Source organism: Ruditapes philippinarum, unplaced genomic scaffold, assembly GCF_026571515.1.
Source record: "Ruditapes philippinarum isolate M1 unplaced genomic scaffold, ASM2657151v2 ctg359_1_1_1_1, whole genome shotgun sequence".
In the NCBI taxonomy this organism is placed as follows: Eukaryota; Metazoa; Mollusca; class Bivalvia; order Venerida; family Veneridae; genus Ruditapes; species Ruditapes philippinarum.
In genome coordinates this window covers 40198-60238 of record NW_026863896.1, presented here as the reverse complement: position 1 = coordinate 60238, position 20041 = coordinate 40198, and the positions used below count along the sequence as shown (strand labels likewise).

Here is a 20041-nt window from a genome sequence, read left to right as displayed (position 1 = left end):
ATATAATAATCAAATGTTCATTTTCTTGTTTATTATTAATCATTTTATAGTGGCCATTATACAGGTCACCAGCATGTTTTTTTCTTCTTTCTCTTTTTAACTAAGGCAATAAATGGCAACAATTAAATGAAATTTTAAAAATCCTTAACTTTGTGTAATAGATATTTTGGTCGGGTTTATCGCCACACCAACACTGTGAAGGTCATATGGCAGCTTTCCAGCTTTATTGGTTGAAGAAAACCTCAGGTGTTCTTCCATGCATTATTTCAAGCACAAATGGGAACATGAGTTGAACCAACAAAGTTCCCTAAGGTAGCTGGATAGGTTTCTCACATAAGAGAAACCAAAGACCCTGGTGTGATTCAAACTAACAACAGTGAGGGGCAAGTGGTTTGCCATGATTTGAAGTTAAAATAATTTAAAATATTAACAATCACCATGATGTAATTTGTTTCATTGACTTGTCCTAAACAAACCCAAAGACAAACATTTTCTCCAAAAGATATTTTTCTTCCACTCTTAAATGTTAAAATATCACCTCATATAAAAATAACAATCACCATCCTATAATTTGTTTAATTCACTTGTCCTAAATAAACCCAATCATAATTATTACGTTTTCTCCACAAAATAAATTTTTTTTTTAGCATTCAGAGGGAAAACAACAATAACAACATATTTTCAAATATTCTTAATCTCCATTTACTCGTCATTATAATTATAGCGTGCAACTGAAAAACTAATCCTGAATGGAAAAGTAAAGAAAAGGTCATTAAAGACCAATCTAAAAATGTCATCAAATATGACAAGATTTAGCCATTAATGGATTTAAATGATTATCTAGAAAGCAGAAATTAAATAACTTCATTTAGAATTGAATGGAATTTACGTAACACCTTTTATCTCATCAAATGCAGCTCACAAGAGTGAAAATATCAATCAACCTTCAATAATTACATTAAATTTTTTTCCAGATGTGATGTTATTGATGCTTTTAAGGAGTAAACATCCCTGTTGTACTGAATAACATGTGTAACATGAATGTTGTCATGTTTTCACTAACTTAGTCTGGCTTTTGGACAAAAATCTTATACATTTTTTCAATCCTTCTCCCAAAATAAAAAATACGATCCCCTTTCCCAATCCTAATTAATACCAGCATCTACAACTGTAGTTGTTGTTCAAATTGTATATTCATAAATGGAAAGCCCCTGTTCTCTTGAATATATCATTACCATTATACACTTAAGTTCTTTTTTATATCTATTTGTACAATTTTTTTAGATCTGATAGATGCTGCAAGAAGTCCCCTTTCACAGCCATGTCCACCCTGCCCCCCCCCCATCCCCCTCCCTACCCCCCAAGTCTGTTTCAAGTACCATTCACCCAAAAAGCAGAGCCCTGGCATTGTAATATTCAGCTGTAAGTTGTAAATCCAGTAGTCATCCATATGAATTCTTTTCAGACTGGAGCCAAATGGATATTGAAGCAAACAAGAGGGCAATAATGGCCCTTGTTCACTTACTTGAGTCTAATTACTCAAGTTTATTTAGAAATACAAAATAAATCTTCATTCTAAGAAAACTTAATACAAGATTTTACTCTTCTTTTTTTTTAACCTAGAAACATTGTTTTTGACATAACTTTGAACTCATCTGAGGTAACACAAATATGAACATTCTATCAAAGTTTGATAAAAATCCAATCAAAACTGTGACCTGTGCAGGCCTTGAGGGTATAAAACTTTTTATGTATCTCATGATTTTCTTTGGTAAATAAACATTCTATGCTGCTTTTTAATCAATTAAATACCCGAGATTAAGTTTGAGCTTAGAAAAATTTCTTTATCACCTTGGACTCTGTTACTTTTTGACGATGAAAGCCAGATCAACTGACCTTCACTAATGGACCTTTCCAGTTTTTCGTAGCGGAACATTTAGCCACCCCTTTTCCATTAATTGCTAGGTCAACTGCTCACAAACGGTATCACAAACTTAACCAAGTGTTGTTTTGTGCAAACCAGGTCAACCAGTGACTTTGTATTATCTCAGTGTAGCAATTGGATAAGAAGTTAGCCAATTTACATAAAACTGTAAACACTGGAAAGGTCCATAGCTTATGTGTGCTAAAAACCAAAAAAGGTTTCTAATTTTTTAAAAATTTCATGTCTAGGTTGAGGCTCTGGCAAATCAATGCTTTTAAACAATATGAGAAATTATCGAGCAGTCAACACTTTCAATTTTGACAATAATTCACATTTTTTATATCATTAACCACTTCAAACAAGAACCGGTTGAACCGGGTGATGCTCCCCGAGAAGGTTCTGGACACAGGAAAGTATAAAAAAAAATGAACAAAGGGCAAAAACTCCAAAATTAGGCAAAGCGGAGTTATGTTTTTTTGCACTGCACTTCTATTCAATGAGATCTATCTATCTATAAAGTTTCCTGATGATATCAGAGTTATGTCCCAGGTAAAAGTCAAAGTGTAAAAATGAACAAAGGGCAATAACTCCAAAATTAGACCAGGCTTTGTTTAGGTTCTTTAAGCATAGCAGTTCTATCCAATTATATCTAGCTACCTACAAAGTTTCATGTTGATATCTCTAATAGTTTTAAAGTAATGTCCAGGTCAAAAGTCAAAAAGTAAAAATAAACAAAGGGCAATTACTTCAAAATAAGGCAAGGCAGAGTAATGATTCTTAAGCACTGCACTTCCACCCAATGTCTACAAAGATTCATGTTGATATCTCTTATAAATTTAGAGTAATGTCCCAGACAAAGTTCAAAGTGTCAAAATGAACAAAGGGCAATAACTCCAAAAGTAGGCAAGACAGTGTTACAGTTCTTGTGCACTGCAAACTTACTCAATGAGATCTATCTACCTACAAAGTTTCATGTTGATATCTCTTATACATTAAGAGTTATGTCCCGGACAAAGTTCAAAGTGTAAAAATAAACAAAGGGGGATAATTCAAAAATTAGGCAAGGCAGAGTTAAGGTTCTTGTTCACTGCACACCTACTCAATGAGATCTATCTACCTACAAAGTTTCATGTTGATACCTCTTATACTTTTAGAGTTATGTCCCGGACAAAGTTCAAAGTGTAAAATAAACAAAGGGGAATAATTCAAAAATTAGGCAAGGCAGAGTTACGGTTCTTGTGCACTGCACACCTACTCAATGAGATCTATCTACCTACAAAGTTTCATGTTGATACCTCTTATACTTTTAGAGTTATGTCCCGGACAAAGTTCAAAGTGTAAAATAAACAAAGGGGAATAATTCAAAAATCATGCAAGGCAGAGTTATGGTTCTTGTGCACTGCACACTTACTCAATGAGATCTATCTACCTACAAAGTTTCATGTTGATACCTCTTATACTTTTAGAGTTATGTCACGGACAAAGTTCAAAGTGTAAAATAAACAAAGGGAGATAATTCAAAAATTCGGCAAGGCAGAGTTACGTTTCTTGTGCACTGCACACCTACTCAATGAGATCTATCTACCTACAAAGTTTCATGTTAATACCTCTTATACTTTTAGAGTTATGTCCCGGACAAAGTTCAAAGTGTAAAATAAACAAAGGGGGATAATTCAAAAATTAGGCAAGGCAGAGTTACGGTTCTTGTGCACTGCACACCTACTCAATGAGATCTATCTACCTACAAAGTTTCATGTTGATACCTCTTATACTTTTAGAGTTATGTCCCGGACAAAGTTCAAAGTGTAAAATAAACAAAGGGGGGTAATTCAAAAATTAGGCAAGGCAGAGTTATGGTTCTTGTGCACTGCACACCTACTCAATGAGATCTATCTACCTACAAAGTTTCATGTTGATACCTCTTATACTTTTAGAGTTATGTCCCGGACAAAGTTCAAAGTGTAAAATAAACAAAGGGGGGTAATTCAAAAATTAAGCAAGGCAGAGTTTCGGTTCTTGTGCACTGCACACCTACTCAAAGAGATCTATCTACCTACAAAGTTTCATGTTGATACCTCTTGTTGTTTCAAAGTTATGTCCCGGACAAGAAAAGGGGACGGACGGACGGACGGACGGACGGACGGAAAGACGGACGGACAAGGCGGCGACTATATGCTCCCCCGAAATTTTTTCGGGGAGCATAAAAAGCAAAATCTTAAAAACATTTCAGTGAAAAAGATGGGATGTACAAAAAAATCCAACAACTTTAGGTCACACAGATACAGACATCCGAGTGAATACAATGGCTCTCACTCTCTACATGTATATTAAACTACAAACTAAAAATTTACCAGACAAATAGCATAGTCATATTACAGGGTTAAACAGACAGGTCTGGCATAAATGCTCATGTCAAAACTGGACAATGCCCAATTCTATTGTCTTTAACAACATTACTCTCACAATAAAATTTATCTTGATAAATTTTCTCACCTATGGTCTGAATTTGTAGTTTAAACATTTCCTCATTGCCCTCGGTAATGACCAGATATTCTCGGAACTGGTTGATGATTTCTTGGAAGTAGGGGCAGATCAAGGACTCTGCAGCGCTTGCTGAAATGTTAGGAAGAATGGATTAAAATAAAATCATCAACCTCCAAAAAGTTAGCTGAATAGCTTGTTCACATGACATTCAACAATTCCTTCTTAGAAACTCACAGGATACAAATACATGTATAATTATTACATGTGTTAATGATACAAATAGTCTTTATTTTTACCATAACATAAGCCACCTTCTCTACAAAACATTGAAAATTATTTTGAATTATGAATTTCCTTAAGCTTTGTAACAAGATTTTTCTTTTTTTATTAATCATGAGAAACTGTTCATGAATATTACAAAATTAACACAATGTAATACCTGTTGCCCCTATTGCACTAATGGCAAGTTCCTTCGGTCTAAGCGAAGTCGATGTTTTCAACACTGTCATGAGATGTTCCATTAATTGCTGCAGGTAAGGCTGGATGTCTTTTCCCAGATTTTGACAGAACATTTCCAACGCGTAGTAACTTCTCGTCAGACCACGAGGATTTTTGTCGCCCTCCTGACTTACTTGTAATAAATATTGGAACAACAGGGGAAGGACATCTGAAGCATACTTGCTAATGTCCGGCTGAAATGTTTATAACATATATTGTTACAATAATTTCTACTCCTTAAAGTAAGGTTTATACGAAATCTTGATTTTTTTCAAAATCACACACACACACACCTAAGGTTTAGACAAGACCTTATTTTTTATATATACACATAATCTTAATATAATTATAATACTGCACATTTGTAACGTCACTTTTCATTAGATAATCGTGACGTTTATATACAAGACTGCTGTCAATTCATGAAGAAATCTCACTTTTTTCTCTAAAGTTCGCAGTATTATAAATTCATTATAAATATTCCTCACAGGTTATATGGCCGTATATAAACAGTTGTTTGTCATATAATGCTCGCCTAGCAGCTCTGGTTATATTTACAAACAATTGTTTATATAGGTCCATATTCTTTAAAACTAAAATCAAAACAAATGTTAACTAAATAGATTGAAAAAAAAAATCTTAAAGTTTCTTTTTTGTTTTAAAACAATTTCTCAAAGTGTATGCATAAACCATGCTGCATCATCAACCAATCTAAGTTAATTTCAAGATATTTTTCCTTTCTCTTTTATTCTAAAGAAAAACAATTATCTTGACTGTTTTCATTCCAAAGTTGAGAAGACAACTTATAAAATTATCAATCTAAACAGTATACTTATAAATAACTTAATTTTTACAGATGGTTCTGTGAATATTATAATATAAGGGAGGCTACTCACCTGAAGATGTTCAGAAAACTGTCCTATAGCGAACAAAGCACCATTTCTAACATGCTGATCTGGATCACTCAGACCCTTGCATACACATTGTAACACAGCTTGCAGATGACTAAAATATACAAGATTTACAAGTTTTAACAAGTATAATATTTTCCAAACTTCTACAGTTTTATGAAATAATATAATCAAAAATAAATTAATTTATTGCTCTCAAAAGATAATAGATTATGATTAGTTTAACTGCCTGCACAATTTTTCTTCTGTTTTGATTATGGCAAAGTGAAAACTAAATCAGTCATGAACTTTCAAGCCCACATTTTGATAATTTATCTGATAATATTTCCTTGTTTAGTTTAAAACATATTCCAAATTACTGTAATAAGTCAGTACTTTTATTTATAGAAATCTCAATGGAAAGTACCTTGTAATTTTTATTTGTTTTTATAAAAAGTAATAAATTATGAAAATACCCACTATGCAATATCATTTTTCATCACACTTATTCAGCCTGTAGGATAAAATTTTCAAACAAATACAATGAGTTTGTAGCATTGCCACAAATTAGATTTGGCCACTTACAACAAACTTTCGGTAATGGAATACCTCAGTGACACCAATATCAGACATAAACCTTGAAACCTGACAGAATGATTCTTTGTTTTTATATCAATTTTTAAAACTCTATTTACTTGTTTGTAATGAAGTCAGCACAGCCCTCGGCCACAACTGCCATTGCAATAAAAGCTGCTTTCCTCCTTTCTGGTTTCTCGTCTAACAAAGATGGCTCGACCATCGACATCTAAAATATACAAACATGTACTGCACAAGCCTTAAAAAGACAATTCAAATCCGTGTTCATGTTTTTTGTTCAACTTTTTTCCGGTAGTTTTCAATGCAAAGCTAAAATGTATATGTATTTTAAGCCATACATTGCACAAATTTCATAATAATGATAATGCCTTTTTTACAAGAAGTTTTCATTACATTGAAAGAAAAGTGTTACCCTTTATTCTTCCTTTTTTTAAAATCTCATTGAATGAAAACTATATTATCACAAGTGTACACAATTACTTACCACAGGGGGTATAAACTTTTCTGGTGGAAGATGCATCGCCATAGTGTCTAGGACCTAAAACAGAAAACATTACACCTGTTAACCTTTTGTCTACTGCATTTACTAACAAAGACATTTTATTTACTGCATTTACTCACCAAGACAACAAGGATAAACAAGCTATAAAGCTTAAGCAAAAATGATGCGTGATCCAAAAGTTCTGTCACTGTGTTTAAATCTAGCTTAGTACAAAAATTGCAATAACTTAAGTCAATATACATGTGGACAATGCTTTATAAAATATCATGTAAAGTTTGGATTACATAACCCAAATCATGCTTAATCAACAATATATAAACAATTTATAAATACACAAAGGACCCCTCTATTACAAACACCAAGCTTTCCCTACTGAGCTAAGCATGCGCACCCACTCACATATAAATCACCAAATCAAGTGTTTAGAACATAACAGCATACCTGTGAGGCAATCTGTGACGGTCTCTGACTTTCAACGTCATCTTCCTCGTCATCATCTTCTTCATCGTACGTCTCACACATGACGGGGAACATTACATTCAATATAGGTAGTACCAACTGATTCTTTAATATTTGCTGCACAACAATAAAACAATTCAATTATAGTATAAGAGACAAATTTCAAAATATATTTTCACAATAAATGTACTTACCATAACCCTGTGCAGGATAACTTGATCAAATTGAATATGAATAAATATTTTTCACCATCTATAAAATTTTATCTATATATTACTTAATTTATAAATTGGACTTGACCTGCTTTTAATTTGTAAATGCTAATTTAATTTAAAATTGAAAACACCATTACCATGCTTAATAGTGATCATATAAGTTATAAGTTATCAATTAACACAATTTTTACCTTTTTCCGAAGTCTTGTTAGTGAACAAATAAATGACATCGCCTTCACTCGAATGTTATCATCTAATTTATTGTTGGCAGCAATCTGTGTAAAAAATATATATATGTATGAAACAAGTTTTCTAATTCAAATTAGATAATTTTTGGTTTTTCTCTTTAATGTCAATATAACCATTCACAAATTTGTCTTTAAAGCTCTATAATGAAGCCCATCTCAAACTTAAGAGTAAAAGTGGCCAAATGGACCTTTCAAAAGCCTTTTTAAGCACTTTATGACAGCATCATATTCATGAAATATACAATTCAACATGAAATTTTGAAAAAGAAAATCTGAAGTCAAACTCATCAATTATTACAGACTTCACTTTTAAGAACCATTTTTCTCTCACTTATAATGCATAGAAAACTGTCCAACAAAAATTACCTCCAAACAAAAGAGCACTGTGGACTTAAGATGTGGTGTAATTATGACAACTTCACACTCTAACATTTCATCAAAAACTTCAAATGCCTCACAGGCCTTCTCCTGTAATAAATCAGAGACTGAGTTTAAATAATGTTTTGTAAAAATGTTTTATAAATGAACAACAGCTATTGGCTATAGAAGCTAATAGCAATAATAACTGAATCTAGTCAAAACCACCCCAGCAATTCCATACATCATGATCAGACTCTATACTGTCTAATTTTGTATTTTGTTATACCAACATTCCGTAAAATAGAAATGGACTGATCCAAATCCAAGGGCCCTCATTTTAAGATAGCCCTCCCGACCTCCCAAAAGAGTATCTACATACTTGAAAATAACTGTACAAAGCAAATAGGTTTATCTACATCTATGAAAAAGACAACTTTTCTTTTTTTGGTGTAAGTAGATAGTTTAAAATATGATATGAGAAAATTTAAATGATAATTTTCAATACCAGTTCATACCTGATCTACGAGAATCAAGTTCTTTATGACTTGAAGGATTTGTGGAACGATTTGTTGCATAGGCTTTAAGGCATCATCTCCGACATAAAACACTACTTCAGACAAGGCTTTGATGGCATAGAATGGAGCAAGGCTACTCTGTTGGTCACCTAGGATACTAGATATCATGGTAACCATATCAGCTAGGTGGGGTTTGAGTTGTTCAGCGGCCGTGGAAGCTACAGAGAACAGCAAGTACATACCAATCTGTAACAATATAAATTGCCATTATAACATATACATGTGAGATAAAAACTAGAAAATAACAATGCAACACTTTGTAATTTAAGTTAAATTAATATTAGAAAATTTCAATGAACATGTTTTTATTTTTCGCTAATTAGGACAAGTTTTTATGCACTGAAGCCATTTTACTCCCCCATCTTCCCCCATATAGTCAAGACAAATTAGGAAGGTTAAACTCCCAGTATCAGCTCCTCCCTAGGAGGAACAACCTAATGCAAGATGGACTATATCTCCAAGAATATTTTTATAGCAAAATTATAGCCATTGGATTTCACCTTCTTTTCGGGTGAGAATAGGGATGGGACAGTGAAGCTTGGTTACCAATGACTGGTGGATTTCTTGATTTATGTTCCAATGCTAGATTTACACTTTATATTCAGCATGCCCACAAAGAATCTACTGACTTTCATATTGCCTTATACATTTATCAATTTTATGTTATGCATGTACGTTCAAAGTAAAGGAGTAATCTATCTTCATCATTTAAAAACATAGATAATAAAAATCAGTTATACCTCCCTGTGTTCTGGCACCTCACTTTTCACATGCTGGTTAATGAACACAAATAGATGAGGCCAAGCATTGGTGGGCAAGTCATGTTTCGCTGCCACGGCTATCACTTGGGCTATAGCTACTCTAACGATCTTTCTACAAAGGTTAAAGTTCAAAGTATAAAACTACACTTTAAAACCATCAATAAAGCTTACACAAAAATCTCAAAGATTTTAAGAGCCAAACTGCAAATTCATTCTCAAATTTAATTGAACAAACTTGATATAATTATTGTTGAAAATATAGACAATCATTTACATACATTATTTTAGTTTGGACATACACTGGAATATGAAACAAGATCTATACTAAACTTACTCAGGCTCTCGTAGCATCAACTGTAATATATTTTCTCTAATCCTGGAAAAAAAAGCAATACAGATTTAATGCAGCCTTTCCGAAAGACCGTCGGCCCTGACCGGTAAAAAATCAGAAGGTCCGATAAAAATATATGTATTGGCGGCCCGACGGTCCGGTAAAAAAATTAAGGTTTTATAAAAACCTTACATTTACCTAAATTCAAAACATATCAAAATGTTGTCATTACACAATATAAGCTCGTGCAATGCTTGTCAACTGTTATGCATTCTCATAATGCAAACTTTAATGTAACAATGTAAGATAAAAATATCCGACAACTAGTACAATTAAAAGGCAATAAGCGGCCGCGTAAATTACATAAGCGGCCCAGATGTGAAAGGTCACCCGCTATTAGTTTGTTTACACAAATGAAAGTGTCAGTGTATTAATTGGAACAATTTACGTCTTTAATCGACAGACTTAGAGTAATGCTAAATTACACGTGTGCTCAACTGGTGTTTAGCTATGAAAGATTGTCCAAGATGTTGACAAAAATTAAACTATACTGTGAAGGTACCAATATCATTGAACAATTAATCTGTCAACTTCACTAAATTACCGATATATATAATTCTGTTTACATATGCCAGACTTTTGCTGAAATTTACCCTCTCATTTTGCTAGTATATAGTCTGTATGGAATTAAAGTTTAAATAGCAAAATCCATTGAATACATGTATAACAATATTTATGTTTACATTTTGATTGTGGTGAAAAAAGATAACTTCACTTCGTTGATAATATAATTTTCTTTTTGTACACAAATTTTTTGACTGCTGACACTTAACAAGTGACTCAAAATGCTATACCAATCAGGTTTTTTTCGGTCCAGTAAAATCATGTTTGGTCCAGTAAAAATTTTCAGTTTACAGGACCTACTGTCCAGTAAAACTCAGAAGTCTTTCGCATAGACTGTTAATGATGTGTTATGTTAACTATGTAATAAGATTAAGAAAAGCTACAAACATCAAATTATCATTTCATATTCTATGACAATCTGATTTTCTATTACATTGTATAATTAACAATGTAAATATTTTCTTAAAAAAAAAACCCAAAAAACACTTTAATTCACTAAAGATATCCATAATATAGTTTTTCAATTTTTCAAGACCCTGTATTGGTAAATATTCAATACAATCATATAAAATAACAAAAACTCACGTTGGGGCGATGTCTCCTTGAAGGGCAGCCCACTGCTTGCCTTTAAGTATCTTCTTTCGCAGCAAGATTGCAGCATACTGACGTACCTATTCAAAGTCAAAATGATAATGGGTAAATAAAAAGTTGTTCCTGATAAGTTAGTTATAACAACAGGTAAATGAATTATTCACAGGCAATATAATAATAATAGTAGGCAAATGTAATAATAGTAGGCAAATGAATAATAACAAGCAAATTCGTTGAATTTATATCCCCCGCCGAGTACTGGTTATTATTAACACAACAACTGAAGACATAAGGCTTTATTTATATATTAATCATGGCATAAACTGTAAAATTCTTTGAACTTGAAGCCTTGTACCTTCAAACAAGAAGAGTTTTTAAGTTTTCACTATATACATATAAGGAAAATCTATGACCCCCTGGAGTGGGGCCAATTTTGACCCCAGGGCTAAAAATTGAACAATTTTGGCAGAGGACCTATATGTTATATCATATACCAAATATCAAAGCTCTAGGCCTTGTACTGTCAGACAAGATTTTTTAATTTTGCATTTATGAAACTCCTTTTCTGGCCCCATGTGACTGATGATTGTGATTGAAAATTACAAAATTTTACTAAGTCAAGGGCAATAACTCTAAAAATACTAAAAATATCCAGGCGAAAATACCCAGGTGCACAACTACACAACTGATCAACATTCCTGTAAAGTTTCATGACTCTAGCTAAAATACTTTTTGAGTTACATGCAACACAAGTTGAAAATTACAAAATTTTACTGAGTCAAGGGCAATAACTCTAAAAATACTAAAAATATCCAGACGAAAATACCCAGGTGCACAACTGCACATGCTGATCAACATTCCCATAAAGTTTCGTTTAATTCCAGCCATTAGTTGCAGAGAACTACTCCGGAAACGAAATTCGGACAAAATTTTACTGAGTCAAGGGCAATAACTCTAAAAATACTAAAAATATCCTGATGAAAATACACAGGTGCACAACTACACATACTGATCAACATTCCTGTAAAGTTTCATGACTCTATGTCAAATACTTTTTGAGTTACATGCGACACAAGTTGAAAATTACAAAATTTTACTAAGTCAAGGGCAATAACTCAAAAATACTAAAAATATCCAGACAAAAATACCCAGGTGCACAACTACACATACTGATCAACATTCCTGTAAAGTTTCATGACTATAGGTCAAATACTTTTTGAGTTACATGCGACACAAGTTGAAATTTACAAAATTTTACTAAGTCAAGGGCAATAACTCTAAAAATACTAAAAATATCCAGACGAAAATACCCAGGTGCATAACTTCACATGCTGATCAACATTCCCATAAAGTTTCGTTGAATTCCAGCCATTAGTTGCAGAGAACTACTCCGGAAACGAAATTCAGACAAAATTTTACTGAGTCAAGGGCAATAACTCTAAAAATACTAAAAATATCCAGACGAAAATACCCAGGTGCACAACTTCACATGCTGATCAACATTCCCATAAAGTTTCGTTGAATTCCAGCCATTAGTTGCAGAGAACTACTCCGGAAACGAAATTCGGACGGACGGATGGACGGACGGACGGACAGACGGACGGACGGAAGGACGGACGGACAACGCCAAAACTATATCCCCCTCCCGATTCCATCGGCGGGGGATAATAATAGTAAGCAATCGAAATCATAGTAAGCAAATGAATAATCATAACAGGCAAATGAGCTATCATAACAGGGAAAATATTTATAAAAGGGAAATTATTTATCATAATAGGTAAATTATTTATCATAACAGGCAAATTATTTATTATAATGGTGAATTACTTATCATAACAGATGAATTATTATTTATCATAACAGGCAAATTATTTATCATAACGGACAAATTATTATTTATCAGAACAGGCAAATTATTTATCATAACAGACAAATTATTTATCATTACAGCTGAATCTTTTATCATAACAGGTAAGAAGAGTTTCTAAATTATATTTATAAATTACACACAAAGAAAAGTACAACTCCTTACCTGTGCATTCTGGGAAGTACTTAGAACCTGACACAGACCAGACACAAGACCTGGATCCTTGAAAAGGCTTTTCAACTTTTGTGTAGACTGTAAAGAAAAGACAAAGCAAACTGAAACCTTTGTTTTCACAATGCACCTTTAATAATCAACTTCTGTAACATCATTCTTTTATTTATTCTCTTTTCTAAATTCCATTTAATATTTATTGTTTTTAATATATATATATATATATATATATATATATAGAAATAATAATGATTACAGACATGGAATGCCATAATTTAGCAACAATGTGATGTATCGTTAGGGTAAAGGAGTATTATTTTACTAATTTTATTTTAATTACTCCATAATAACTTTTCAAAACGTTCATATTTATACAGCTTAACTTTTTTCAATGTTGATCTTAGGAATCACATTTTCAAATTAATTTATGTGGCAATTTAATTAATATATGCCTGAATCTGAACTTTATGTAAAAAAAAAACACCAACAACAGAACATTGATAAAATCACAACAGGAAACTTGCAAAAGTATTCAAGGGCACTCATCAATCATTCATCAGGAAAACCTGTGTTATATACAGATGTACAGACAGATCATGGAGAAGTGATCCATATATGTTGCCACTACTCTGTAGCAGGCAACACAAAAAAGCATTAATAGAATAGTGCTCACAAATACGGTCTAGATCTTACTACATGTAATAATTTTTTATGTGTCAAGTCAATAATTTCATGACCCAACTAATGACAATTAAGCATTCAAGATTGTGGTGCCAAAACATTAACATGAAACACAAGTTGTGATACAATCACAATGCATGAAATGTTTAACATTAGAATTATGTACTCACACATAGGAAATTCTGAAAATATTAATTGACAAGGAATGACACAATGACTTAACATGATTTTATAGATAAATCAACAAGGCATTTTCACCCTATCACCAGGGGCAAAAGTAAGGCCCCATTCCCAATACAAAATAGTCTCTTTTTTCCTAAATAAATTTCAAAATAAAATTACATACAGCAGCGAAAAAGATCAAGCTTTTTCTAATTCAGAGAAAAAACAGTTTTTCTTGAAGAACATAAAGAACATGCAATAGGATTTTGAGCAACGTCTATCTGTAGATGCGCTGCCTAGAAGTAAATATATCTCAAATAATGTCATATTAAACGGGGAAGTCAAAGTCCGGGGCCGCAAAGCGGCCCAGGGCTTTGGCTTGCCCGGCTATAGACTACACGTGTATATTTAAAAAGAAAAAAAAACAAAAAAATATAGAATTCTATTCCTATCAGCGAAATTTTCAGTGTCATTTCTTGTTAGGCACCGTAAGGCAATAATAAACGGCGAGTAATCCGATAATTGACAAATCGCAACTTTTCAGCCTACAAGATAACGATAAAAGTCGAGGAATTATGGGCAGCCATCTTGGATGGGAACCATAATAAGCTGCAGGAAACCAGAACAAACGGAAGCAGTGTATTACAGTATCAAATGGCACTTGTAAAACGGAAAATGTTAATAAACTAGAGGATGCTTTTGTAAAAAAGCGCATGTCTCCCCCACTGCTGAGAATAACTGTGAATGGAAACAGGAATGGAAATGGAGATAAGATAATGTAAATACCCGGTAGTCACTTCAATGAAGGCTGTCTATGGATGGTTTCTATTGTTAAGGTTGTATGAGAAGATGCTTCCTAAACTGTTTGTTTTTAACCAGGTATTCAATTTTGAAAATCCTGGTTATTCAATCAGCGTATGGCAGGCGGGCGTCAAACGAAATTGCACTTGATGGTCATATCATATATAGTTTCACAAATGAAATTAAATGAAATTGTGTCTGCTCCATAATTCTTCAAACCTTTAAAGGATTTTGATGATACTTGAAACAAACGTTCATATTGTCAGATTTTTTTACACTATTGAAAGACAACTCAAATTACAATGTATGTAAAATCATGATAACTGTAGTGTGTTGGGATGACTCCACTCGTTTTCACAATGAAGCCTCTCTGGTAGATACTTGAAACAAAAATTCACCACATCCAGAGAACGTGTAGAGTACATGTTTCGTATGGCTGGTTCCAAGGTCAAGGTCTACTTGACACTTGAATGTCATATCATATATAGTTTCACAAACGAAATTAAAGGAAATTGTGTCTGCTCCATAACTCTTCAACCCTTTGAAGGATTTTGATGATACTTGAAACAAACGTTCATATTGTCAGATTTTTTACACTATTGAAAGACAACTCAAATTTCAATGTATGTCAAATCATGATAACTGTACCTTTGAACTACTGACCCCAAAAACAATAGGGATCATCTGCTCAATAAGACCATTCATCCTATGAAGTTTGAGAGCTGTAGGTCAAAAGGAACTCTAGTTATCATCCGGAAACGAAGAATGGACGGACGGACTGACGGACGGACTGACGGACGGACAGGGCAAAAACAATATGTCTCCCCCCAGTTTGAGGGTTGTAGGTCAAAAGGAACTCTAGTTATCATCCGGAAATGAGAAATTGACCAACGGTCACTGTGACCTTGACCTTTGACCTACTGACCCCAAAAACAATAGGGATCATCTGCTCTATAAGACCAATCATCCTATGAAGTTTGAGGGCTGTAGGTCAAAAGGAACTCTAGTTATCATCCGGAAACGAGAAATTGACCAACGGTCACTGTGACCTTGACCTTTGAACTACTGACCCCAAAAACAATAGGGATCACTGCTCAATAAGACCAATCATCCTATGAAGTTTGAGGTCTGTAGGTCTAAAGGAACTCTAGTTATCATCCGGAAACGAGAAATTGACCAACGGTCAGTGTGACCTTGACCTTTGACCTACTGACCCCAAAAACAATAGGGATCATCAGCTCTATAAGACCAATCATCCTATGAAGTTTGAGGGCTGTAGGTCAAAAGGAACTCTAGTTATCATCCGGAAACGAGAAATTGACCAACGGTCACTGTGACCTTGACCTTTGAACTACTGACCCCAAAAACAATAGGGATCATCTGCTCAATAAGACCATTCATCCTATGAAGTTTGAGAGCTGTAGGTCAAAAGGAACTCTAGTTATCGTCCGGAAACGAAGAATGGACGGACGGACTGACGGACGGACGGACTGACGGACGGACAGGGCAAAAACAATATGTCTCCCCCCAAGGTGGGGGAGACATAATAAAAATACTGACTTCCCCGTTCATAGGCTTTGCCTAATTTCATACTATTTTATAGGTCTACCCGATATTAGGTGGCAGTATCAGTGATTGGCCACTCCACCCTAAGGCTTACTATAAGATACCAAATACAAAACCCACCGATAAAAAAAACAATAACAATAATAATGCCACTATAATAACTATAGTAAGCCTTTAGCAGGTCTAGGATTTCATGATATTTATGGACTGTCCGTAATTTTATAGATAGTCTAGAAATTTAAAGATTATTCAATCCATAAATTTACAGATATTCAATGTGAAAAGTGCTGTTTTTAGTTCTATACTAAAATCCGCAGCTTCCGACAACTTGTTTTATTGATTGTTTATATTTATAAGGATAATGGGGTGAGTTCCATCTTTCTATGATGATTTTGATTTTTTTGTAAGAAGTAAAAATTGAAAGTTATCAAATTGTTCTGAATCTTACCATACTGTTACATAATGTTAATCATATAATATGTAACCTTATTCATTTTAACCTGCGGTTTTGAATTTTTATGCAAGTTCTATTTATTGACTGTCCGTAAATATCATGAAATCCTAGACCTGTTTAGGGGGTGAAACGTCTAGGGGTGAAACATCCAGGAGGTGTAAAGTCCAAACACCTTTAGGATTGAGACAAACATATCGGCAATCTCCTGGATTAAACCCCTATGTATATTTCAGAAGTAAAACGTGCTTATAGTACACTAAAGAAAACGGAATGAACCTTATATATACTCCTGGTTTAGACCCCGGGGTCTATTCCAGGAGGAAAAGAGTCAACTCGGCCCTATACCAACTCTGCACGGGTCAACTCGGCACGGGTCAACTCGGCCCACTTTACAAAAAATATATAACGTATTAACTTTGCTTTGCATGTTGTTAAGGTAAATGAATAATAAGAAATATCTTATTATTATATAGTTATACATTGTACTTCTGCCTCGTCAACTGATTAAAAATAATGACAGTTTGAATATTAAATCGGATGACAATTAAAAGAATAATTTCACCAATGATTGATCTAAAGTCACTGTACTCAGGGTTCCCGCTGTCGCTCGCCAATGGCGCCAAATGCGACAAAATATGAAATCTGGCGCATAAAATCTTTAATTGGCGAATTTAACTGGCGCCAACGTAAGATAAAAGCATCCGACAACTAGTACACTTAAATGTCATAAGCGGCCGCGTCAATTACATAAGCGGCCCAAATGTGAAAGGTCACGCGCTATTAGTTTGTTTATCAAACTGTATACTGTAACCCAACGAATATTCGCGACCAATTAATATTCGCTTTATTCGCGGATGGCCACGAAGCGCGAATATTTGTTTGCGCGAATAAGTCTGCACGATTTCGCGAATAAATTGGGAGAGAAATTTTTATTTTAGACGTTGTTCATGCAAAGCTACTTGACCGGATATATTCGAATTTTACGGGCACCTGTTAGGAAGTAATGAATTGTTATGAATATTGCCATAAAGCAATAAAAACACAAACTAAGTAAACTACTACTATTTTATAAATATCAAAAGAACTTTTTGTCAATATAGCAATCACTATTTCATTTACATTTAAAGTCATAATGAATTGATACAGTGTTCGAATATTTATAAAGAACGTATAATTCACTCATTTTGGACATAAGTCAATCAACACCCTAAATAGATTAACTTTATAAAAACAGCTAAACATGTTACAAACATTATCATTATTATGACACGCGCTTCTGAGCAATTATCGTCTAGTTTGTGTTTTTCACACGTCTGAAGGGAACAGACGAAAGAAAACTATTAGTCGAGAAAAACAAAGTATAATAGTGTGATACCTACCCTTTTAACGACATTGTTTAGAAATGAAGACGAACGATGCGTACATGTACACATATAAATAAAAAATATAGAGAAAATGTTTTGCTGAATTGTGATCACAATTCACTTACCAATACAATATATAAGGCTAGCGTATTGTTAATCCCATTTTAGACACTAATAATGACCTCAATTATAGAAGATTAATAGTCGGCTAGTGGATTTTACGGCCCCATCGGACTTTCCAATCCGCGAAAAAAAATTTCGCAAATCAAGAAAACGCGGAAATTAATATTCGCGAATATGTCCGACCTCGGCAAAACGCGAACATTTGTATTCGCGAATATAAATTGGGTTACAGTAATCGGGTACCGTATAACCAATTATGTCATCAATTGTGTGACACTTCGGGAACAGTGTCAATGTGTTAATTGGAACAATTTACGTCTTTCATTCTCTGACTTGGAGCACTGATAATTTCACGTGTGGTCAACAGGTGTTAGTAGCGAACAGAGAAGTGAAAGATCGTCCGTGATGTTGACAAACATTGAACTTTAGGTAAGTTGACTCGTCAACTGATTAAAAATAATTACAGTTTGAATATTAATCGGATGACAATTAAAGAATAATTTCACTAATGATTGATCTAAAGCCACTGTTTACTGCAATGTTAATATTTTCATATCTGAATGTATTTAGTGCTGAAGTTCAAACCCTTTAATATTAAAATAAACAAAATTTTTCATTTTTAAAAATACTTAGTATCTATTTCATTTTTTGTTCTCATTGATTTTTAGATGAAGTCAATTTATAGTAATTTTTTTTTATTTTATTTTGTAGCTGTAGATCACCAGATTGTCGGGTAGAAGCTGGGAAAGATCTTAGCTCAGTGCAGCCTGTGAGAAGAACTGCTATACTGACAAAACAGTGGAAAACAGGACCTGCCATGACTAACTTAACATGATGTGTTTGAATACATTTATGCTGTCATGTGTATTTATTTAAATGGAATTTGAAAACCACATAATAATATGTCAATATTTTAGATAATAAACATGTGCAGCTGTAATAAAATGAAATATTATAAATATGAATTGTGTTTGTAATCATAATGATATATAACTGCTAGCATATCTTAGCAAAGATAGGCATGTCTCCCTTGCAGAATTGTTGGCTCCAACTTTGGAGCCATTGGCTCCAACTTTTTCTGATTGGCGAATTTGGTGGCGCAAACTAATTTTGACCCAGAGGGAACCCTGGTACTGCATTGAATGTTAATATTTTCATATCTGAATGTAAAGTGCTGAACGCAAACCCTATTAAAATAAACAATATTTTTCATTGTTAAAAATACTTAGTATCTATTTTATTTTTTGTTCTCCTTGATTTTTAGATGAAATCAATCGGCCGCACGAAATACCCAAATATACCCAAATATTACCCAAATATACCCAAATATTACCCAAATATTGCCCAAATATACCCAAATATAGGCCAAATACCACATATATATTAACTTGAAGTAAGATATGACTTAAATACAGCATGTACAATGACTTAGAATACGAGATTTTACTCGAACATGTTAAATAAATGCATAACACGAAACGGTGCGTGAAGAGTTTCAATCTGTGATAATCGCAAATATCACCTAGATTATTTCCCTTTCATTAATATAAATATCGTAAGGGTGCCCCAATGTCCTTATTGAAAATCCCATTAAACAAACATTACTTTTTTAAAAGAAGGGAAAAGATCGGCATATTGGTAATGATTTTGCTTCTGTAATAAATAATATTAACTTAAGACGGCGCCCACTTAAGAAGGACCGCTTAAGAATGCATAAATTCGTCGTTTTTATATCTGGTGAGATAAAACAAAGTATTTTTGGTATATTCTGTGACAAGAAAAAATAATAATAG

At 33.5% G+C, this 20041-nt stretch overlaps 1 protein-coding gene across 1 annotated transcript in view; it reads right to left on the bottom strand.

Moving 5' to 3' along the window:
* The window catches only part of LOC132723680 (importin-4-like), a 53342-nt gene that overhangs the window by 24257 nt on the left and 9044 nt on the right, over positions 1-20041 (bottom strand). Inside the window, exons 2-14 of the mRNA XM_060708446.1 lie at positions 13092-13178; positions 11054-11139; positions 9848-9889; positions 9493-9625; positions 8693-8938; positions 8184-8285; positions 7761-7844; positions 7337-7471; positions 6878-6931; positions 6492-6601; positions 5803-5911; positions 4848-5100; positions 4418-4537 (exon numbers count right to left, since the gene is read on the bottom strand). Of these exons, the coding sequence (XP_060564429.1) occupies positions 4418-4537; positions 4848-5100; positions 5803-5911; positions 6492-6601; positions 6878-6931; positions 7337-7471; positions 7761-7844; positions 8184-8285; positions 8693-8938; positions 9493-9625; positions 9848-9889; positions 11054-11139; positions 13092-13178 (1561 nt within the window). The remainder of the gene's footprint in view (positions 1-4417; positions 4538-4847; positions 5101-5802; positions 5912-6491; positions 6602-6877; positions 6932-7336; positions 7472-7760; positions 7845-8183; positions 8286-8692; positions 8939-9492; positions 9626-9847; positions 9890-11053; positions 11140-13091; positions 13179-20041) is intronic.